General features: G+C 51.1%; 9 protein-coding genes across 9 annotated transcripts; 3 read left to right on the top strand and 6 right to left on the bottom strand.

Moving 5' to 3' along the window:
* Positions 1-189: 189 nt before the first annotated feature.
* Positions 190-1,712, bottom strand: BDV14DRAFT_180787 (uncharacterized protein). The gene has a single exon (XM_073769958.1). The coding sequence runs from the start codon at positions 1,635-1,637 to the stop codon at positions 384-386; it is 1,254 nt and encodes a 417-aa protein (XP_073624301.1). The 5' UTR covers positions 1,638-1,712; the 3' UTR covers positions 190-383.
* A 61-nt stretch (positions 1,713-1,773) lies between these two features.
* On the top strand, positions 1,774-3,434 carry BDV14DRAFT_127343 (TatD family hydrolase). Its single transcript, XM_073766018.1, has one exon. The coding sequence runs from the start codon at positions 1,909-1,911 to the stop codon at positions 3,127-3,129; it is 1,221 nt and encodes a 406-aa protein (XP_073624300.1). The 5' UTR covers positions 1,774-1,908; the 3' UTR covers positions 3,130-3,434.
* Positions 3,363-4,680, bottom strand: BDV14DRAFT_127335 (GPI anchored serine-threonine rich protein). Its single transcript, XM_073766017.1, has one exon. It carries the CDS (start codon positions 4,327-4,329, stop codon positions 3,595-3,597), a length of 735 nt encoding a protein of 244 aa, XP_073624299.1. The 5' UTR covers positions 4,330-4,680; the 3' UTR covers positions 3,363-3,594.
* A 2,655-nt stretch (positions 4,681-7,335) lies between these two features.
* Positions 7,336-8,949, bottom strand: BDV14DRAFT_192360 (aldehyde dehydrogenase; the record flags this gene model as incomplete). The annotated part of the gene is made up of 4 exons (XM_073771627.1): positions 7,336-7,480; positions 7,540-7,982; positions 8,037-8,430; positions 8,483-8,949. 4 exons carry the CDS (start codon positions 8,947-8,949, stop codon positions 7,336-7,338), a joined length of 1,449 nt encoding a protein of 482 aa, XP_073624298.1.
* Positions 8,950-9,282: 333 nt separating this feature from the next.
* On the bottom strand, positions 9,283-9,780 carry BDV14DRAFT_127174 (uncharacterized protein). The gene has a single exon (XM_073766011.1). It carries the CDS (start codon positions 9,664-9,666, stop codon positions 9,391-9,393), a length of 276 nt encoding a protein of 91 aa, XP_073624297.1. The 5' UTR covers positions 9,667-9,780; the 3' UTR covers positions 9,283-9,390.
* A 310-nt stretch (positions 9,781-10,090) lies between these two features.
* BDV14DRAFT_203899 (protoglobin family protein) lies at positions 10,091-11,103 on the bottom strand (the record flags this gene model as incomplete). Its single annotated transcript, XM_073774397.1, has 3 exons — positions 10,091-10,535; positions 10,608-10,878; positions 10,989-11,103. The coding sequence occupies 3 exons, from the start codon at positions 11,101-11,103 to the stop codon at positions 10,091-10,093; spliced, it is 831 nt and encodes a 276-aa protein (XP_073624296.1).
* A 1,068-nt stretch (positions 11,104-12,171) lies between these two features.
* BDV14DRAFT_127220 (uncharacterized protein) lies at positions 12,172-12,957 on the top strand. Its single transcript, XM_073766012.1, has 2 exons — positions 12,172-12,617; positions 12,691-12,957. The coding sequence occupies exons 1-2, from the start codon at positions 12,386-12,388 to the stop codon at positions 12,822-12,824; spliced, it is 366 nt and encodes a 121-aa protein (XP_073624295.1). The 5' UTR covers positions 12,172-12,385; the 3' UTR covers positions 12,825-12,957.
* A 602-nt stretch (positions 12,958-13,559) lies between these two features.
* On the top strand, positions 13,560-15,171 carry exg1 (glucan 1,3-beta-glucosidase). Its single transcript, XM_073766013.1, has 3 exons — positions 13,560-13,745; positions 13,792-14,174; positions 14,228-15,171. Exons 1-3 carry the CDS (start codon positions 13,675-13,677, stop codon positions 15,016-15,018), a joined length of 1,245 nt encoding a protein of 414 aa, XP_073624294.1. The 5' UTR covers positions 13,560-13,674; the 3' UTR covers positions 15,019-15,171.
* Positions 15,128-19,032, bottom strand: BDV14DRAFT_180749 (putative importin 11). The gene is made up of 7 exons (XM_073769957.1): positions 18,676-19,032; positions 18,505-18,605; positions 18,309-18,446; positions 17,245-18,254; positions 16,708-17,180; positions 16,461-16,649; positions 15,128-16,409 (listed from the first exon to the last, which is right to left on the bottom strand). Exons 1-7 carry the CDS (start codon positions 18,838-18,840, stop codon positions 15,324-15,326), a joined length of 3,162 nt encoding a protein of 1,053 aa, XP_073624293.1. The 5' UTR covers positions 18,841-19,032; the 3' UTR covers positions 15,128-15,323.
* Between the last annotated feature and the right edge of the window lie 18 nt (positions 19,033-19,050).

Below are 19,050 nucleotides of genomic sequence, written 5' to 3'. Positions count from 1 at the left end.
CACATACTGGGTAAGGGTTCGAGGGGTTCGGTGTATAGATCAGCGAGATGGCATTTTATGTATCTGTGTGGCTGGTTTTTTCCTCGCTGCTGGCTGAACACAAACACAGATATTAGACGTACAGTACGATCCGATAGATTTGCAAATACATCAGGTTCATATCATCAAGCAAGCATCAAAAGAAGCAAGAGGCAACTTTTTCGTCATCTTGTCAACAATCTTTGTAAACAGGCTCCGAGAAGAAAGGTCATCAAGTCGTTATATACCTTGTAAATAAAGTCAGACCAACCCGAGGACACCAACCAACCGTCAATAAAAGCATATAATAAGGAAATACTAGCAAAGAAGAGAAAGGAAGAGAAGTAGAAAGAAATTTCGTCATTTCAACGGTTCCCCGACATAGGCCACCGCTGCACCCTCCCACTTCGACCCTCAGAACTCAAAGTCAGCGGTTGTAACGGAAAGTAACTTCCTGCAGTACTACTCATCGAACTCGCCATTGAGGTAGGGCCGTAGCCGTAGCCGGAGGCAGCCATTGCATGCTGCCCCCATTCAGACAGAGAGCCATGAGACTTTGAGCGGAGAGCGTCCCCGCGGGCCTGGATGGCTGTCTGAGGTTGGTTTTGGTGCCCGTTGCGCGGGCTGTGTCGGGTATTGGAGGGGCCTTGGTTGCGGTTCTCTGGGGATGTACTGGGCGTGAGACTTGCTCCTGAGCCAGAAAGTAGCGATGTCCCTGTCGATGCAGAACGACGGTGATGCCGTGCTCTTTTGGTGTTGGCTTGGATAGGCTCTGCTAGTGCTCCTTGCCCTGCTTGGAAGCTACCCCGGCTATTTCTCCTCTGAAGTAGATTATGATTGCTACTGCTATGTCTAAGCAGAAGCGGCTGCCCTGGTAATTCCAGGCGAGTATTCATAGAGCACCAGGCAATATCATCGGCTTCATCACTGACGCCACCGGATGAAGAAGGCGTCGTGCGGCCAGATTTATAGCCGGGTGATTTCGCGTAGGACGCAGGGCAGCGCCAGCCGCCTAGCCCTTCAAAGTCGCGGTCTTCGTCACCGCTGATGAGGTCGAGGAAGCCTGAGTGGATGGAGTTTGCTCTCTCGCGCTTGAGATTGAAGTTGTAGTTATCGTCGAGATCGTATAGCTCGATGTCTTCATTGTGATAATGATTGTTGTTATGGTTATCTGTTGGGCTATCTAAGAGGGCGTTCGGGCTGCTCCTGCGCTGGCCGAGATTCGGACGGCTGTTGCCCCGGCTCTGGCTTTGGCTTTGGCGCCGGCTCTGGGCTCTGGAGTGGAGTGGTGAGTGTAAGAAGCCGTAGTCTGATGACTGCCGTCTATTCGGCGTACTGGGGTTCGAGACACTGAAGCTTAGGAGGGACCAGTTGGGTGAGGGTGGGATGGTGAATAGATTTGATAGAATGGCGCAGCATAGTTCCACTCCGATGGCGGCCACTTGCACGAATAGAGTCACGGATGAGAGTAATATAGTGATGGAGGCAGTTACGATGAGGGGGATAGAGATGAGGAAGAGGAATGGGAGGGTAAGCAGCGTAGTTGCGGTGGACATGGAGCCGGATTGTCTTGGTTTACGTGGTGATGGTTGCACAGAGAGACTCTGGATAAGAGGCATAATAATCGCAGACCCAGCGCATCATAGCTGGAAGCAGAAGATGCGAAATCATTTGCACAAAAAAAAAAAAAGAAAAGAATAAGCTCGTGGCGTTGTCGGATGTTTTATGTTGAACGAGCTCGACCGTTGCGATGCGGAGAAATAAGCATGTGATCGTTAGCTGCCTCAGGCATTCACAGAAGCCTCATTACATCAGTCCTGCGTCTGTTGCTGTTATTGACTTTCCTCCAGCTGTGCAAAACTTAGCTTGGTTTCTATTTCCATAACCACCATGAGCAACGATAAACCAGATGATAACGGCTTCCCCTGGGGCATTGGCGTCTTTGACGCCCATTGCCACCCAACAGACACCATGGCATCCATGGATGATATCCCCCGCATGAAGGCGACAACACTGACTGTCATGTCAACACGAGCCGATGATCAAGATCTGGTCTTTCAGAGCGCGAAGAAACTCGCTGATGACCCGAACTCAAAGAAGGGAGACGCAGACCGCATATTGCCATGCTTCGGCTGGCACCCATGGTTCTCACACCAACTCATAGACGATACAGCGGCCAATGCGAAACCAGAGAGCATTGGGCAAGAAGCGGACAATCTCTCTGCAGATGATGTCAAAAAAGCTCATTATAGCAGAGTCCTCAAACCGCCACCAGACGACGACTTCGTCGCCACGCTCCCACCACCTAAGCCGCTCTCCCAGCTGCTATCAGAAACACGTTCAAGGCTCGAGGCATTCCCCCACGCTCTTGTCGGCGAAGTCGGACTGGACCGCGCCTTCCGCCTCCCTCAACCATGGACTCCAGAAGAAAAGGAAAGCCGCAACGGTGCAATGACGCCCGGCTCGCGCGAGGGTCGCAAACTCTCCCCTCACCAAGTCCGACCCGAGCACCAGAAGGCTGTCCTTGAGGCGCAGTTACGGCTTGCAGGGGAAATGCAACGTCCTGTCTCTGTTCATAGCGTGCAAGGCCATGGAGGTGTAGTTGAAGTCTTCAAGAGTATTTGGAAAGGCCACGAAAAGAAAGTTGCTTCGAGACGAGAACGGAAGCGTCGGGGAAGCCACGCTGAGGCGCATACAGGGAGTAATGCAGAAGATACAAATGGCGCAAACGCATCAGGAAACGAAGAGAAAAAACCCTTCCCCTTCCCACCCCGAATATGCATGCACTCCTACTCCGGCCCGCCCGAAGCTCTAAGCCAATTCATTCACCCGTCAAACCCATCAACACTCTACTTTTCCTTCTCGAGCGTCATCAACTTCAGCCACCACTCTGATCGATCCGTCGAAGTAATCAAGGCATTGCCCGACGACAGAGTGCTCGTCGAAAGCGACCTGCACATTGCGGGCAATGAAATGGACGATAAACTGGAAGAAGTCACGAGGCAGATTTGTGAAATCCGGGGGTGGGAGCTGAATCAAGGGGTGCAGCAGCTGGCGGATAATTGGAAGAGGTTTGCGTTTGGGGAGGCGGGGGTGGATTCTTTATCTTAATGCTTGATACATTCTTGGCTGGGCTGAATGCCGCGTGGTGATCTAAGAATTTTGAATGATGTATATAGTCTGCATAGAAGTTGAGAATGATAGAAGCTTGCATATTCTGGAATGGCTGGGATAATAGTCTAACAGGGGTCGCAATCCGTTGGCCTCGATACCATAGCCGCACTAAACCGACTAGGGAAATGGCCACTGGCGATCGACACTAGGTAGTATACATTATTTGGGGCCCTTTTTGCTGGACTGCACCGTCGAATCTTACGATGGACCGTTTTGATATCAGAGAAGTATAATAAAGATTGGTAAAAGATCCGATATCGATTCAAAACAGATACACGAATAGAATAAAAAGGGTCAAAAAGTAAGAGAAAAAAAGAGAAGAGGTATTGAGTGCGCGCACAAATACACGTCACAGAACATCACATCATTGACTTGACTATCCCTTAATCACTCTGACAGCGCTTAGAAAGCGAGAACGGCAGCGACACCGGCAGCGACAGCACCGAGGCTTAGGGCGTTACGGCCAGCAGCACCAGTGAACTGAGGAGGAGCGGGGGTGAAGGTAGGGGTCCAGGCGGGAGCAGAGGGGCTCTGGGTGAAGGTGGGGATGACGCTGGGGACGACGGGAGCAGAGGGAGCAGGGCTGCCAGTGGGGATGACGGGGACAGAGGCAGTGGGCTTCTCGGCCTCAGGGCAGGTGGTGGTGGTGATAGTCTTGATCTCAGTGACGGTGGAAGAGGTAGGGGCGGTCTCAGTAGGGGCGGCAGTCTCGGTGGTCTCGGTGGTGGTCTTGTCGTCCTGGCCGTACTGGGTGTTCTTGACACCGAACTGGGTAGACCACTGGTAGGCACCCTTGTTAGGGCCGGACTCGACAACGAGGAGGAGACCGTAGTGGGTGGTGTCGGGCTCCAGGTCGGTGCTGGGGGTCCAGTCGAAGGAGCCGGAGTTGCCAATGTTCTCAGCAATGGCGTACATGGGGATGACGTTGGTGCTGGGGCCACGGAGGAGAACCAGAGAGACGTCGCCAGAGGTGGTGGGGTCCCAGGTGATGGTGTACTTCTCGCCAGCGGTGACCAGGTCGTTGAGACCGGGGGTCAGGATGGCGTTACCACTGGGGGCGACAGAGTAGTCGGGGGTGGTGTAGGCAGAGACAGCAGCCACAAGGGCAGAGACGAGACCGGTGGTGAAGAAACGCATCGTGATTGTTTATGTGTTCTTGTTGATCGTTAAGATATGAGGTATGGTCGTGAGGTGGATAGAGAGCGACTGGTCTTTCAAAAAGAAGGACTGGAGGGCTTTGGGTTCTTTAAAGAGTGACTGTGGGCGTGAAGCCGCGAGTTGGATAGAGAGAGAGAGAGAGTTGGAAAGTGGAAAGTGAGAGCGAGGAAAGGAAAGAGAAGAAGAGGCGAAGTGGACGAGGGGGCGCAGGACATTAAATTCACGGAGTCAGGCGCGATGTAGTCTAGCTCTCTAGTGTAGCTCCCCTACGGAGCACCGTGCTAGACTGCTAGTGTTACTGTATTTTTTGCTCGTTGGCCTCAGGACTGCGGCTCATGTTTGTAGTGGGGCGTCCGAGAAATTACACGAGCACAACGCGTTGTCTGATTGATTGAACAGGAACAACCTGATGTAACTACGGCGGAGGACCACTTCAGGCGCTTCTGTGACCCCTGCATTGTCGCCCTAAAACTGTTGTTGGTGGCCTGGAATGTGATAGGGAGTCCGAGAGCAAGAAGCTCAAGAGTCAAGAAGGGAGGGGCAAGTGAAGGTCAGATGCGACGTTGACTTGCTGGATATTTCACTGGACCAGTCCACTGGGGAGACCAATTTAGTCTGCTGGGCATCTTAGGCTGAGAGCGCGAGATGAACCCTTGGATCGGGGATTGGTGGAGATTCAGTCTAGTTCCGCCAGCAAATTACATCGGTTGGAGCTTGCGCTCGCAAGAAATTGCCAGAGACAATGTCTTGTTTTGTTGACTGAAATCCGGATACGGGCTCGAGGTCTATGGCGTAAGTGCGAGAGTTATTTTTATACAGTGCGTAGAACCGTGGGTTTCGAGTGATGTTGCCATGATTATATGGTCGCTGGCCAGGGTTCAGCATAGTCTGTTCAGGGACAAGAACACCAACCGGGGGATTCTCGGGAGTCGGTGCATGATTCGCGAAATATGGAGACATTTTGAACCTGGAAAACTTTGGCCGCTGGCAGATGTCATTGGCTGATTTATTCATCCAGGTCCTCGTATTTGTGGTAAGCGTGGTTGAGGTCGGCGGTTCCATGGTACCTTGTCAATAATCAGAAGTCTAGATGACGGGCTTCGATTCGCATCATTGATCTTGGAGTTCGCAGTTCAGAACTTCAGAAGCCATTATTCTACGATCCCTTTTCGCCAGACAAGCCAGTTCGGAAGTATGAAGAATGATCCGCGAGAAGATCATACCGAAATGAAGTCATCCCACGTTCTGCCGTAGAGAGATTTGCAAGCGATCCTTTGGAGTCTCATCTCCTGTTCCTGAACGCTGACTGGGCCGGTGGCGCACTGTTCGGATCTTAGTCCCAGACTGGGAAATTGTCTCAGCGAGATGGAAATTAGGCTAAGGCACCCGACAAGATGATTGGCCTGCATTTAAGACGGCGGAAGTCTCCCGGTGGTGGTGACTTGGTATCATGACGGGATTGGACTGTATTATTAGCATTAAAGCCAATATTGTTGACAGTTGGGTTCAAGGTTCAGTCAAAGGGGCCAGGAGGCGAGGGCATGTCTAACAGCGACAGGGCCTGGAGTCAGCCTCGATTTGCCATATGGTAAAAACGTTGCGAAGGATGGAAGGACTCAACTGTGCGACGCTGCGACCCCTCGCTTGGAAGGGAGTGAGGTCGCATCATTCAGGTACCAGGTACCGTCGGTCTGGGCATCTCTCGCTGGTTGGACGAAATGTGTCTCCCTGCGCCGCATCACCCAGCCTACTGCACCTAATCATGCACCTAGCCATCCACGGCGCTTCGAAAGGTTTACCAATTGTGATTTGTGGCCAAAACTGGTCCCTGAGGCTGACAACCCATACCAAGAAAACATGGACAACGTGGCGATGACCTGTAAGACAAAATGTCCTAGGGATTCTGCAAGTTGCAACATTATTGAGATTGAAAGGACTACGGTGATTGCTTTTTCGCCCCTCCTGAGATCGCACGGTCACCTGCTCAGTCACGGGCTCCTGCCTCAACAATCAACAATCAAATTCAACTCTCAAGCTTTCTTGTCTCTAACTGTAACACGGCTTCATCTTAAGAGCCCACATCCCGAGATCAGCTTTCTGTCTCGGCTCTCCCCTTTCAATTGCCGGCTTTGCCGTACCCCTAGATCGTCCCTATGGGCCTTTCGCCTTTAGAGTGTTTCGCAAAGTTTATTCAGACCGACTGATCGCAACGAGATCTCAAGTTCTCAACTCTCGCGAGCTAGCAGCTGCGACTAACGCTATGCAGTCTAAGTTTGGCCGACGGAACTGCCTCCGGTTTCGGTCAACCTGCCTTGTCTTGAGTAACTGTTATTGCAATTTACAGGGATATTTTGAGATTTGAGATTTGGGATCCACGGGCAATAGTCTAGGCTAGCCCTGTGGATGTCGAGGAAGACCAAGTGGACCATGGCTCCAATTACATGGTCATCAGGCAGACGTGACTGTCAGTTATCAAGAAACCCGACTTTTGCTGTTGGCTCTCGCAGTTCCTGAGTCCTGACTCTGCGGCGTACATAGTAACCCGATCGAGCGCATCGTCTGGTCCCTAGCCTCCATATTGCACCGATTCCAGGCTGAGAGTCCGGGTCGCCTTTGCCACTGCGGGTATACGCCACCAAGTTTGGGCAACCCCAGACGAAGAACAAGAACATCGGTTTCCTCTAAAGGAGCGATGATAGGAAACTTCAATCCGGTTCCAGGTCATGCCCATAGGGGTGGCCAGACCGTTGAGAGATCAGTGTACCACGTTCAAATTATCGGATTTCGCCTGATAATTGTCAGCTCCGATCCGCTCCTCACGAACACATCATAGACTATTCTGGGATCGAATGTAACTGAGAAAACTAGACAGTTCTTGCTAATGAGTTGTTTCGTATTATTAGAAATGTATCTATATCGTCACATCGTGCGAATATCGTGGATTCGATGCACTTCCCACCGAGTGAACCAGTCACTCCCTTTACCTTACTCCACCCAGGTGATTGTTTTAGTTTGCACCCACTCGTCATAGCCCTTGGTGCCGCCAAATCGGCCGAGTCCGCTGCTCTTCCAGCCGCCATGAGGCAAGGTGGGCTCATCGTGGATTGTCATCGAGTTGATATGGACAGCTCTGTATAATCTCGGTTAGCAATCTGCACGAGGCATTGAGATGTACGGAAAGGAACATACCCAGATTCAATTTGCTTGGCAACCCTGAGTCCGCGGAACAGATTGCTTGTGAAAACTGCCGATGTGAGGCCATATTCAGTGTCGTTGGCCAGCTCAATGGCTTCCTCCTCAGTGTCAACAACCATGAGAGACACTGTCGGTCCGAAGGACTCTGTAGCGTACAGGTCCATTTCCTTAGTGATGTTTCCGACGATAAGAGGGCGCATGCTGTGCGTGTTTGATTCACTGGCCTTGGAATCACCAAACACAACGTTGGCACCCTTTCTGACGGCATCGTCAACTAGACCTTTGTTCTTTTGTACTGCAGCGGCAGCCACGAGAATTGGCGCTGGCGCATTCTTGCCAAAGATCTTCTCAGCCGTTTCGACCAATACTGCCTGGAATTTCTCTGCAATAGCGCGCTGCACGACTATGCGCTCTGTTGACATGCACACTTGGCCGGACTAGTCATCAGGGGTTAGTGCTTATTTCCCAATACTAGGCGATATGTGACTCACGTGAACAAATGCACCCAGCGTACATTGCAGGGCAGCCTTCTCCAAGTTCGCATCATCCAAAACGACTGCTGAGGCCTTGCCACCCAATTCAAGCAAGACTGGCTTGATGTACTTCCCAGCGGTAGAAGCAATGATTGCGCCAACATTGGTACTACCAGTGAAGTTGATCTTGCGCACAGCTGGGTGGGCAATAAGCGCAGTGGTGACTGCGGGTGCATCTGCCGGCTTGTGGTAAAGGACATTCAAACAACCCGCAGGAAGACCAGCTTCCCGGAATGCATCACCAATAATCCAGAAACACTTTGGAGATAGCTCAGAGCCTTTGAGGATCGTTGTATTGCCGGCGGCCAGGGGAAGAGCAACTGCGCGAAGCCCGAGAATAAAAGGAGCGTTCCTAGAGACAAGCGTGGATTAGCGGTGCACTCTATCTGGAGCAAAAAGCTTACCAAGGAGCAATTCCCAGAACAACGCCATATGGCTGCTTGATCACTAAGGCGCTCTGCTGATCATCGCCGACCATGGGTGCTACGCCCTCGATGGTCGGAATCATCGCTGCAAAGTCCCTCACGAACTTCACGCCATTGGTGAATGTAATGTCCACGAACATCCTGTCGGCCCCCGTCTCTTCCTGCTGGATCTTGATGAATTCCTCTTTTCGTGCGTCCATGATGTCTGCGGCCTTTGTCATTATCGCTCGGCGCTCGTAGGGGTGCGTCTTGCTCCAGCCGGGGAAAGCGGCCTTTGCAGCCGCGGCGGCGCGCTTCGCATCTCCAACGGTTGCGCCAGTGCATTGGTATAGAACCTCACCCGTCGCAGGGTTATGGATATCGAACACGTTGTCCGTGGCAATCGACTCGTTGTTAATGATGAGCGGAAGCACCGATTTGCCACCGTTGGCACTGTCTGAAGCCATATTTCGTCGGGATCTCAATTGCGATCCGGCTGGGGGAGAATAACTGTGAAGTCTGAAGTCTGAGCACGCGGCCACAGATGAAGAAAAGAAGGAGCCAGCTCCTTTTAAGCGGGAAGCTTTCTGCGAATTGGAAACAACGGTGAGGGGAAAGAATTTCGGGGAGGGTTTTTGGGGACGTGGGGCCGGCAGTTGCTTTGTATGAAGATGGCTGAAGCACAATCTCATTGGAGGACGACCATTGCTCTTCTCAACTATCTCATCCCAAGAGTCAATTAATCAGCCGCTAACACGGCTCTTGCGTGGGGATACCGAGCCGACTCTTGCCAACTTGGTGGTTGTTAGCTCAGGATCGCTCTTCATCCTGCCTCAAGAGGGCTAAGCTGTCAAATAACGGTCCCAGTGGGGTTGGCCCGTTCTCTTGGGCTTCCCCTCATGGTCACTTTAAACCCGTAAAGCCGAAAATTCGGCATATGTGGAAGCGAACTTCATGCCGAATCCTTGTGTGTCTGCCATCACAATAGGATGGATGACCCTCAGCAAAATGGCCATGCAAGTTAGAGCCGCAAAGCGTAACCGTGAGTCTAACCTTCCTCCTGCAGCTCTGACACGCTGGAGAAGCCGACAGCGGCCCCAGTGTGGAGGCGGACTGATGCAGCGTCGACCAATGGGCTTCCCTGGTTCTATCTCATGTCTCGATTCTCGAACACTATGGTGCATGTCTCATGCCGCCAAGGTGCGTACAAGTATTGATGGATTCAATTGTTCCGGGAAAACAAGTGTCCGTCAAATTACCCTGCAGCTTCCCTAAGACCAACGGTCGTGCTGTATCAGCTCACAAGGTTGTGTTCTACACGCCAACCTTTAGGGCGCCGTTCTACCTCGAGACAGAAGCAGTGACACAACATCTGCACGTCAAACTCCCACAAGAAAGGCTACATTAAACTCATGTCATTAGCTAATATACAACAACGCTCGAAAGACGACAGTGGCGGAGACCAATCTGAAACAGAAACCCAGCCCGTATTTCAACACCATCCGTGCATCGCTGGAGAACAAGAACGACAATCATTAATTCTCTTGTTTATCCCTCGGCAACACCTGCAATGCTCCCTTTATACCCGTCTAGATACCGTTTAGACCTCTATTTCCCAGCCCAGATCTTCGTCTGCGTATTCCCTCCAAAGTCCGCAAACGGACAAGCAGAGGCCCCAGACGGCGCAATAGACGGCGCATGCCCACTCCTCACACTAGCAACATCATCCTCGCTGGACCGCGACGAGGCACTGCTCCCCTCTCCAAGAATCTTCTTGTCACCCAGGTACCCCTCCTTATCGTCAGCGAGATACTCAGACATTTCGTCGGCGAACTCTTCTCCGTCGCGCATCCGCCAGCGCGCAATCAGGTCGTTCTGGATCCAGATGATCTTGCTGATTGCTCGGATCATGGCTGTTTTGCGCTGGATCGAGAGCGTAGGATGGGACAGGAGCGCCTCGGTGAATAGGTCCTGGATGTAACCGAGACACACGCCCATGTGGATATATTCGATGTTCAGCGGGTGTAACCGTTCTTGAGCCGTGTGCATGATTCTATAGGAAGACCTCATTAGTATCCGTCCACCCAGCAAGCCAGGCTTTAGAAAAGTGGATAGTGCAACATACCCAACCTTATTCAAATACCGCCAGAAATCCATCTGCATCGGGTCCGAAATGATCTTCGTCAGGTACCAACGCAGGAACATCTTCCGTCGCATAATAGGCGGGCTATCCTCGCCGTAGAAGTCCTCGATCGGTGCCTCAGAGGCAGTATCCTTAGTGTGGAAGGAGCGCGCGGTGATATCGTACTCGAGCAGCTTGCGGTAGACGAGGTTCACGACGGCGGGGATAAGCGTCTTGATGTATTTTGCGCCGGAGGCGAGGGCTTCCATGTCGCCTGTTGAGGAGCGAGAAGGGAGGGGATGGTTAGCTAACTCCTTGGACTGGATTGGAATAAATTGGTTTGGCTGATGCGGTGGGGATTGCTTGCAGCCTGGCTGGACGTACTTGAGTTGAAGTCAAGGAAGTCCTTGAGATAGTTAATTCTGGCTTCGAGTCTGGTGTATAGAGCCTTGCGGCTGATCTTCTTGACGGGGCGGCCGTCAAGCTTGAAGTAGACCATTTTGTTGACGTTTCTTGCTTCTTGAGAAACTTGGCTTTCCATCTTCGGCGCCGGAGTCGGACTCGTGGGATTCATAGTGTTGGTTTATTATTGTATGTGAGGTAAGTTATTATGTATAGCGAGTAAAATAAAATATAGAAAGCTCGGACTGTTCTTTGGCGGGGTATGTCACAAGCAATATAAGAGGAAAATAGATCAGAAGACTAATGACATGACCCTGGGATATTGGGGGGTCATACGGTCTTATATGAGGGCAGGTTACGGATTACTACATCAGCTATGCAAGACTCTGCCGGAACAGAGCCCGACGCATGGCGTCTTTTCCTCGGGTTGAGGGATTAGAAATCCCCTCTGCAGGCGATGCCAATAACCTCAGTTCCGAATTGGAAGGGAAAATTCTAAACGGCAAACATCACGTCAACAAATGAAGGCAGCCGCATGCAAAAAGGTGACTGTTTCAGGTTGGATTGGCGAAGCCCAGCCTATCGAAACGCATAGCTAGGGCAAGGATTGAGAAATTTGTCTCCAGATTTGACGCGGCAGTGGTCTGATTATGGAGATCGGAATGTAGTTCATATCGAATAGATGAGGTGACACGTGCTATCCTGGGTCTCTGCCATGCTGCATAAGCGCTAATTGCCATGTTGTTATCGGCTAGAATCTTGTGATGTCGTCAATTTTTTTTTTTCCAGAAGCCTGTTCGGGGCCTGCCGAGGAAAAGGGCCCTAAGGTAATCGGAGTGGGCTGTTTCACCGTGCAGGATCGCACAGCCCTGGAATCCTGGCTCGGAAGGAACACCAACAGCCATGATGCCGGCAATGCCGTCCAGCGGAAAAAAAACATCTCCAGCTAAGTGACCGTACCTATCTTCCCGATCTTCGTTGACTCATTTTTTGAGGCGGTTCATCGCGTGATGGATCGGAGAATTGGCTCGCGAGTCACTAGCGGTGGTTACCGATAGGGACCGTATGGGGCTCGATAAGTATGGCATGATGCTTCGCTGGAGGTCCGGATTTCTCCTGCGCCTCGTAGTCGTAACCATGACCTGAATTCTTTTTAATTAGAGTTATCAACGAGTGGCACAGATTCAGCGGTGAATAGCGTAAAAATAGATCTAATTAGTTTGAATTGTGGTTTTCAATTGAGCACAGATTAAGCGGACTCTGCCTTGGAATCATGTTGGGATACTTGGCGATGTTCGCTAGTCGATCGGACATAATCGGCGGGCTGACTCGACCGTGCAACTCTTCTTAAAGGCTCATCGGCGACCTAGTAAAGCGTGATGCAGGAATCGAATGATTTTCACATGGCAAGTGGCAGTCGTTTGTCTGGCGCGCATTTCTTGGTGTTGTATAGCACGAAAGTACCTCGGATCTTGAACAAGAATCTGGTGAATGCTCCACTAACAGGACAACGGTTGCGATCCCGTTTTTCACTTGATATCGCTATGGCTGTCCTCCATATATTGTTAATATATTCGATATACTCTACTCCGTATCTGCCATTCCACCTCGGTAAGCTTCAGAAGACATGCCAAAGACTCCTTCCATAATGGGATTCTCTTACCAAGATTAATGAGAATGAAAGATAATTCTCTTCTTAACATCGATGTCCCCTTATGCAATCTCAACCCCACGACTTCGTTGGGATGCCCGTGTAGTGGTGTTGAAGGTTCTTTTATGCCACTGACGTCTGCGGAAGCCGAAGCAATATATGCATAGTTCGGTGGCGCTTAGGGTTATAGAGCCTCACAGCATCAGTGGTCGTTGACTCGTTAGACACGTTTCCGCGTGCTTCCAATATCGATGGGCCCGCTACCTAAGGGAGTTCGTAGTAGTTGAAACAAAGATGACATGCGTGTCTGCCGATCCTCGTCGACCCGCCGCGTTGGTCGATCTCGTGGTCAGATCTGGCTCTAGCGATCACAGGAAGAGTCAGCAGTAGCGCCAATCCTCGAACAAGGTTCTTTTTCATACGTACCTTGCCATGGAAGTTCTGCACTTGGACTTGGAAGAGAGTAACACGCCGTGGTTGGATGGGGAAGCAGCATCACGTGGTGATCATGCCGGATTTGGCGACAAGTTTGACCTCAACCTTTCAACCTTCCGGAAATGCAACCCTGGTCCTTTCCGGAACTCTTTGACGCCCGGAATGAATAACCTTTCCCTCAAGCGGCTGTCATTTCCCCGGTTGTGCAATGGTCTGGAATCGTCACCGCCAGCTGCCCGCGTCCGCAAGGATTTTGGCCGGTTCAAACTTCAATCTTGGGCAGCTGCCACTGGAAACACGTTCCTCCTCAAGTTCTTGCCTGACGATGCCAGCTTCTCACTGACTAGGTAGCTTGCCTCCTTCCTTGCTGCTCCCAGTGAGAACATTTTCTACCTTGACGAGATTCGTGACACTCTGATCTCCCCGGAAACGGCCTCATAGCATCCATCTACCGGGCCTTATACGGTTGTTTGACTGCATCTCTTTCTACCGCAGGCTTTACTCTCCATTTCGTTAGTCCAAGGAGTTTCCCTGCACAATATCATCAAAGCTCTTGATTTTGAGAGCACGTCTAGTTCCAGCATGCTTTCTCGAATCTTCCAGACGGTTATTCTCCTCTCGCTCTGGGAATGTGGTGCTTCAGCCGCAGGACTGTCAGTTGTATTTTCCGTGTGATGATTCTTTACTCACCCTATCCAGTCGTTTACAGTCCCGTGCAGCCGCCTATACCCTTGTTCGCGGTGTCAATCTCGGCGGTTGGCTTGTTCTCGAGCCTTGGATCACACCTTCTTTATTCGATGAAGCTGGAGGTGGAGCTGTGGATGAATACACCCTGACGAAAATCCTGGGCGCGGATGAAGCCTCCGCCAGACTCTCCGAGCATTGGAGTACTTTCATCACGGAGCAGGATTTCTCTCTCATTGCCCAGGCAGGTCTGAGCCATGTCAGAATCCCGATCGGTTACTGGGCGGTTGCACCCCTTGACAACGAACCCTATGTTCAGGGTCAGCTCCAGTATCTAGACCAAGCTGTCTCCTGGGCAAGAGCCCATGGTCTCAAGGTCATTGTTGATTTGCACGGGGGTAAAGCTGAAGAGTCAAAAACATCATAACATTATGACTAACCATTGACTTAGCGCCGGGATCGCAGAACGGTTTCGATAATAGTGGGCGCAGAGGGCCTATCGGATGGCAACAAGGGAACACTGTTGAGCAAACTCTCAATGCTTTCGAGGCCCTGGCTGAACGTTACTTGCGTCACGGCGACGTTGTCACTATGATCGAAGCTCTCAACGAACCTCATGTCCCCGGCGGAATAAACCAGGACCAGCTTAAGGGCTATTACTACGACACCCTAATGAGAGTGCAGGCAATTAACCCCAATGCGGCCTTACTTTTGAGTGACGGCTTTGTGGAAACCAAGAATTGGAACGGGTTCATGACTGGTCAAAATGTTGTCATGGACCATCATCACTACGAGGTTTTTGAGAGTGGACAAGGTGCATGGAGCATCAACCAGCATGTTACGGCCGCTTGTCAGCTTGGAACTCAGCATCTCGCCGCTGTGGATAAACCAGTTATTGTGGGAGAATGGACTGGTGCCCTGACAGACTGCACGAAGTATCTCAACGGCAAGGGAATTGGGGTCCGTTATGAGGGCACGCTGGCTTCGAGTACCGCAGTTGGTCCTTGTGGAAGTAGGACCCAGGGCAGCGTGGTCGATCTAGGTCCAGATGAAGTCGTGAAAACACGTCGGTTCATTGAGGCACAGCTGGATGCCTTTGAACTCAAAAACGGTTGGGTGTTCTGGACCTGGAAGACTGAAGGAGCTCCCGGCTGGGATATGCAAGATTTGCTTGTGAACGGTGTCTTCCCTCAACCCTTGGCCGACAGGGAATTCCCGAATCAATGTGGTACGGCCCAGTGAAATGATTTACTCAGTAGTAGCCAAGCTTCTGCGGCAATTGTTTCCCTTATTGCTTTGGTGTCTGCTTCGTTATTTCTGTCAATCCATCTGTTGTGATGAAGTTTGGCTGATAAAAAGTAATAAAATATTCATAATTCGCACCGTTTCGTCTATAGGGGTATTTAAGCTATATGAATGTTAAATGCCGGCCCGGGAACACACAGCTTCGGGGCGAGACCAGTCTTAGAAAATGCAACTGGGTCCTCGCCGCAGTATATCATGCAGTCCAGGACAATGCAAGCTTTGAAAGAGAATCACCGACCTAGTCAAAGCAACCTCAGCGCACCAAACGCCGCAAGAACCTCACGATCGACATTAACCAGCCAATCCTCCTGGAACCTCTGCTCTCCACCACACCCCACAATCAACGAATGCAACCGCTCCCTTACAAAGTTCCGAATATTCGTCTTGTGAACGACGTCAGAGGCCTCCCATTCGCGCTTGCGCGTGTTCTCCGGCGGCTCCGTCTCGTCATATGCTCCTGTGCCGGCATTATTCCAGAAAACGAGGTAGTCGCCGCCGCGTGGATCGCTGGGGTCTCCCTCCGTCGTACCCTCTGCCAACTCGGTGATGATATCGGTCCAGACATTGAGGTATGATTGTAGGTGATTGAGGATGTAAGTTGGCGGTCGCGTGTTAGGGCCGTTGAGGGTAAGGAGTTGTGTAAGCGCAAGAGCATGGAGTTTCTTCTGCATCGCCGTGCCGATGTTGTCGTAGTGGAAGAACCATTCTGTCAGAAGCCAGGTGAGGACTTTTTCTTGGGCTTGTGGGTTGTCGGTGGCGGAGCGGTCGGGTGAGAAGGCGGCTGTTATGCCGGGCACGAAGAGGGTCGGGTGTGAGAGGGCGAGGCGGGCCAGGACGGAAAAGTAGTCTGTTTCGATGGAGCCGTAGATGTTTGTTTGTTTCTTGTTGGGGCCGGTTGTTTGGCTGGCCTCGTGGGCGGAGTGGAGACCTTCAAGGAGGGAGGTGAGGAGAGAAGAGTCGAGTAGAGAGCTGATCAGTACTCGGTAAGTGTTTTCGCTGCCGCCGTCTACGGTATCGGCGGCGCGGATGGCAAGCTCTACGAGACGGGGGACATAGCCTCCGCGCTGACGGAGGGAAGGCTGTAAAAGGCTCTCAAAAGAGGTAAAGAGCGGGAGGCGGATGCGGTCGTTGAGGATTTCCTGAGGAGCGAGAATGATGTATGATTCTGCGATTTGCAGGGCCAACCCGACGCCGTCGACAGCTGTTTCGAAGATCGGGAACAGGGAGGGTATAAGGGAGAGGATCTCGGGGGAAGCAGGGGAAGGTGTTTGGAGTATAATAGCGCTCCAAAGCTCCAGAGCTTCCTCGAGTAGATAAATCATGGTGTCCTTGACGTCGTTAGTATCTGAAGGCTATGAGAAGGTTCAGCGGGAACATACCGAGTTAGGATCAAGAGAATTCTGGATCAGCGGCAGGATGATTGGGTGGTATCTTGTTGATTCTTGTTTAAGCGAGTATATCAATGCCCCAAGAAGAGTAAGGATAGCTTGCTTCAACAAATGTTCTTCACCGGAACTTTCCCACAAGGGGGGAAGTAAGGAGAGTATCTGGTCCGACAGAGGTCCGATCTGATAGAGAGTTAGCAGGGGCACAGCGTTGGAGACTGTAGAGAAAAGGGGTACTGACATTGTCTTCCATCTTGGTGACGGCTAATCGGACGGTGTCTAGCAAACCCATTCTGGTCTCAGAGCTTTCAACTTCTTGTACTAGAGCCATCAGGTTTTGGAATATGGTCGGTGCGTAAGGTTTGAAGCCTTCCGGTGTGAACTCGAAAATATCGAGCACAGGCTTGAGTTGTCTACCAGCGGTGATTCGGACAACTAGATCATTCAGTGGATCTTGGTTGTTGAGCAGATGCTGGTATATCTGATAGATAAAGTCCTTGTTCAGCTCGCTTGACTTCACTGGCACCCACTGACCGAGAAGGATAGCGATTCTCCTTCTGAGCACATTGTATCCTTGTTCTTGAATCTGGATCTCCGGAACGAGAGTGGTCTGCAGGAAATTGCTAAAATCCAGATGCTTCTCTAGGCAGGCCGCGGCCAGACCAATGGCAGAATAGAGAGAATCCTTCAGCAGGACATCACGGTTATCGGGTGCTTTTCCCGAACAGCTGATTAGCAAATGTAACGAAATTAAAGGGGTCATGATGAGAACACTTACATGCGAAAGAGTTGAAAACCGTCAATAAGCGAGGAACCAGTAGATCCTTGAAGTGGATAACAAGGTCAAGGAAGATCTTCTCCGAGCACGAACGTATAGAAAACTCCCAGGCTTCAGCGATATCCTCTTCTTTTCGCTCCCATTCCTCGGGGTCTGCCTCCCACTCCTGGAAGTCGTTCTGCCTGAAGCGGAAAAACTGGGTGACAAGCAACTCCATGGCATGGACTACGAAGTCTTCCGTGAATAGCTGCGACTTGACAAGCTCAACGGCTTGCTTTTTCTCCTCCTTGTCTTGGGCAGTTTGGTACTTGAATGTCTGGGCTGGGTAGAACGCCATCTTGGAGCAAGCCCTGATGAGAAGAAGGGCTCGAAGACCAGCCTTCTCCATGAAGGTCTTGTCCGACTCGCCATCCGCACCTAATTGACTGTAGTTTTCACCCAGCTTGACTACAAGCGTCCAGTATGACTGGACTAGTGGTATACTGTCCGGAAGCAACGCGAATGACGCGGCGTGATCTTTTGCCATCTCAACGTGGAGTTTTGACAACTGTAATAGGTGCTTTTCAACAAATTTCTGCACCACTTCGGGTAGAGACGAACTGCTAGTGAGTGCAAACAGCCTGCTGAACTGGGAATGCGTCAAAGACCAGAACTCCTGGGCATCCTTCGCTCGATTGGGATGCTCGAACCCAGCGACAAGAAGGCGGCGGAGAACCTTCAAAGCAATCAGACTCTGCTCCATAGACTCTGCGAGCCCTGAAGCCCCAAGATTGCCATGCTCTAATGAAGATGCCCATGCGTTCACTTTGTCCACGTATATGCTCCCAAGAACGTGAAGTATTTCTGGCACGATGGATTGGAGACTCTGCCGTGTCCGCTGCAGCCGGGCTGTAGATAGCTCCTTGATCACTTGCAGAAGGATAATGAGGGTTCGCGGTAATTGCAGTGGGTTTGCGGTTGGTTGGGTGGATGAACGGAGAAGATCGATAATAGTGGGAATACCTTGAGGCCTGGTAGCTTGTTAGCATGGTTCCAAATACTGTCAGCACAAGATCGCTTCTAACCATTCTTGAGGGTACTCAAGACGCATGATCTTTGAAAGTACAAATGCATTGTGAAGAGCCAGAAGGGGTGCAGGTTCGACAATGCCAGCTTGTAGAGCTCTGATCTTGATATTCTCCTTCTCTTCCTTCTTTATAGCGCTGCTCAACTAATCAGCCGGTCATTCCATGTATCTCCTAGCACGATATCAATGCATACTTCGGGGCTGTCTTGCGCCAATATTTATCGATTCCATTCTTCATCTGGATGATAGCGAGATATCGAGCTTCGAGGGGGACGGATTGATCTAGAAACACATCCTATAGCGGTCAGTATACAATAGATCAAGGACAAAGTAGGTGCTTGAGGAATTTGTAACAGAACGCGTACCTGAAGGAATGTGTAATATTTCTCTTGCTTCTCCCAATGTTGGAGTTGCTTGGTTGCAGTCTGGACTTGCTGCTGAGTAGAACTAGCAGCTTGAATGACTGAGTTCAAGACATTCTGGGGGGTCAATGGGTTAGACTCCCCTGCTAGCTCAATGACTTGAGCCATGGCTGAGGAGCTCAAAGTCGACAGGAGCTGCGGAGATCAACACCACCGAGTGACCAGCTCCGAAACAGTCCTGAAGCTCAGTTTAGATGCAGGTGTTTGGTTTGGAAGTACCGTGATCCATATAGATACAGATTAGATAGCTCGTGAGGGTTTGACTGCCCAGTCAAGGTTGCGATGTTTTTTTTGGCGGGCGTTTACTCTATGACAATA

The sequence above is a fragment of the Aspergillus stella-maris genome, assembly GCF_047715825.1.
Source record: "Aspergillus stella-maris strain CBS 113639 unplaced genomic scaffold BDV14scaffold_66, whole genome shotgun sequence".
NCBI lineage: Eukaryota > Fungi > Ascomycota > Eurotiomycetes > Eurotiales > Aspergillaceae > Aspergillus > Aspergillus stella-maris.
The sequence above is the reverse complement of the archived record's forward strand: the minus strand, read 5'-3'. Positions and strand labels throughout refer to the sequence as shown.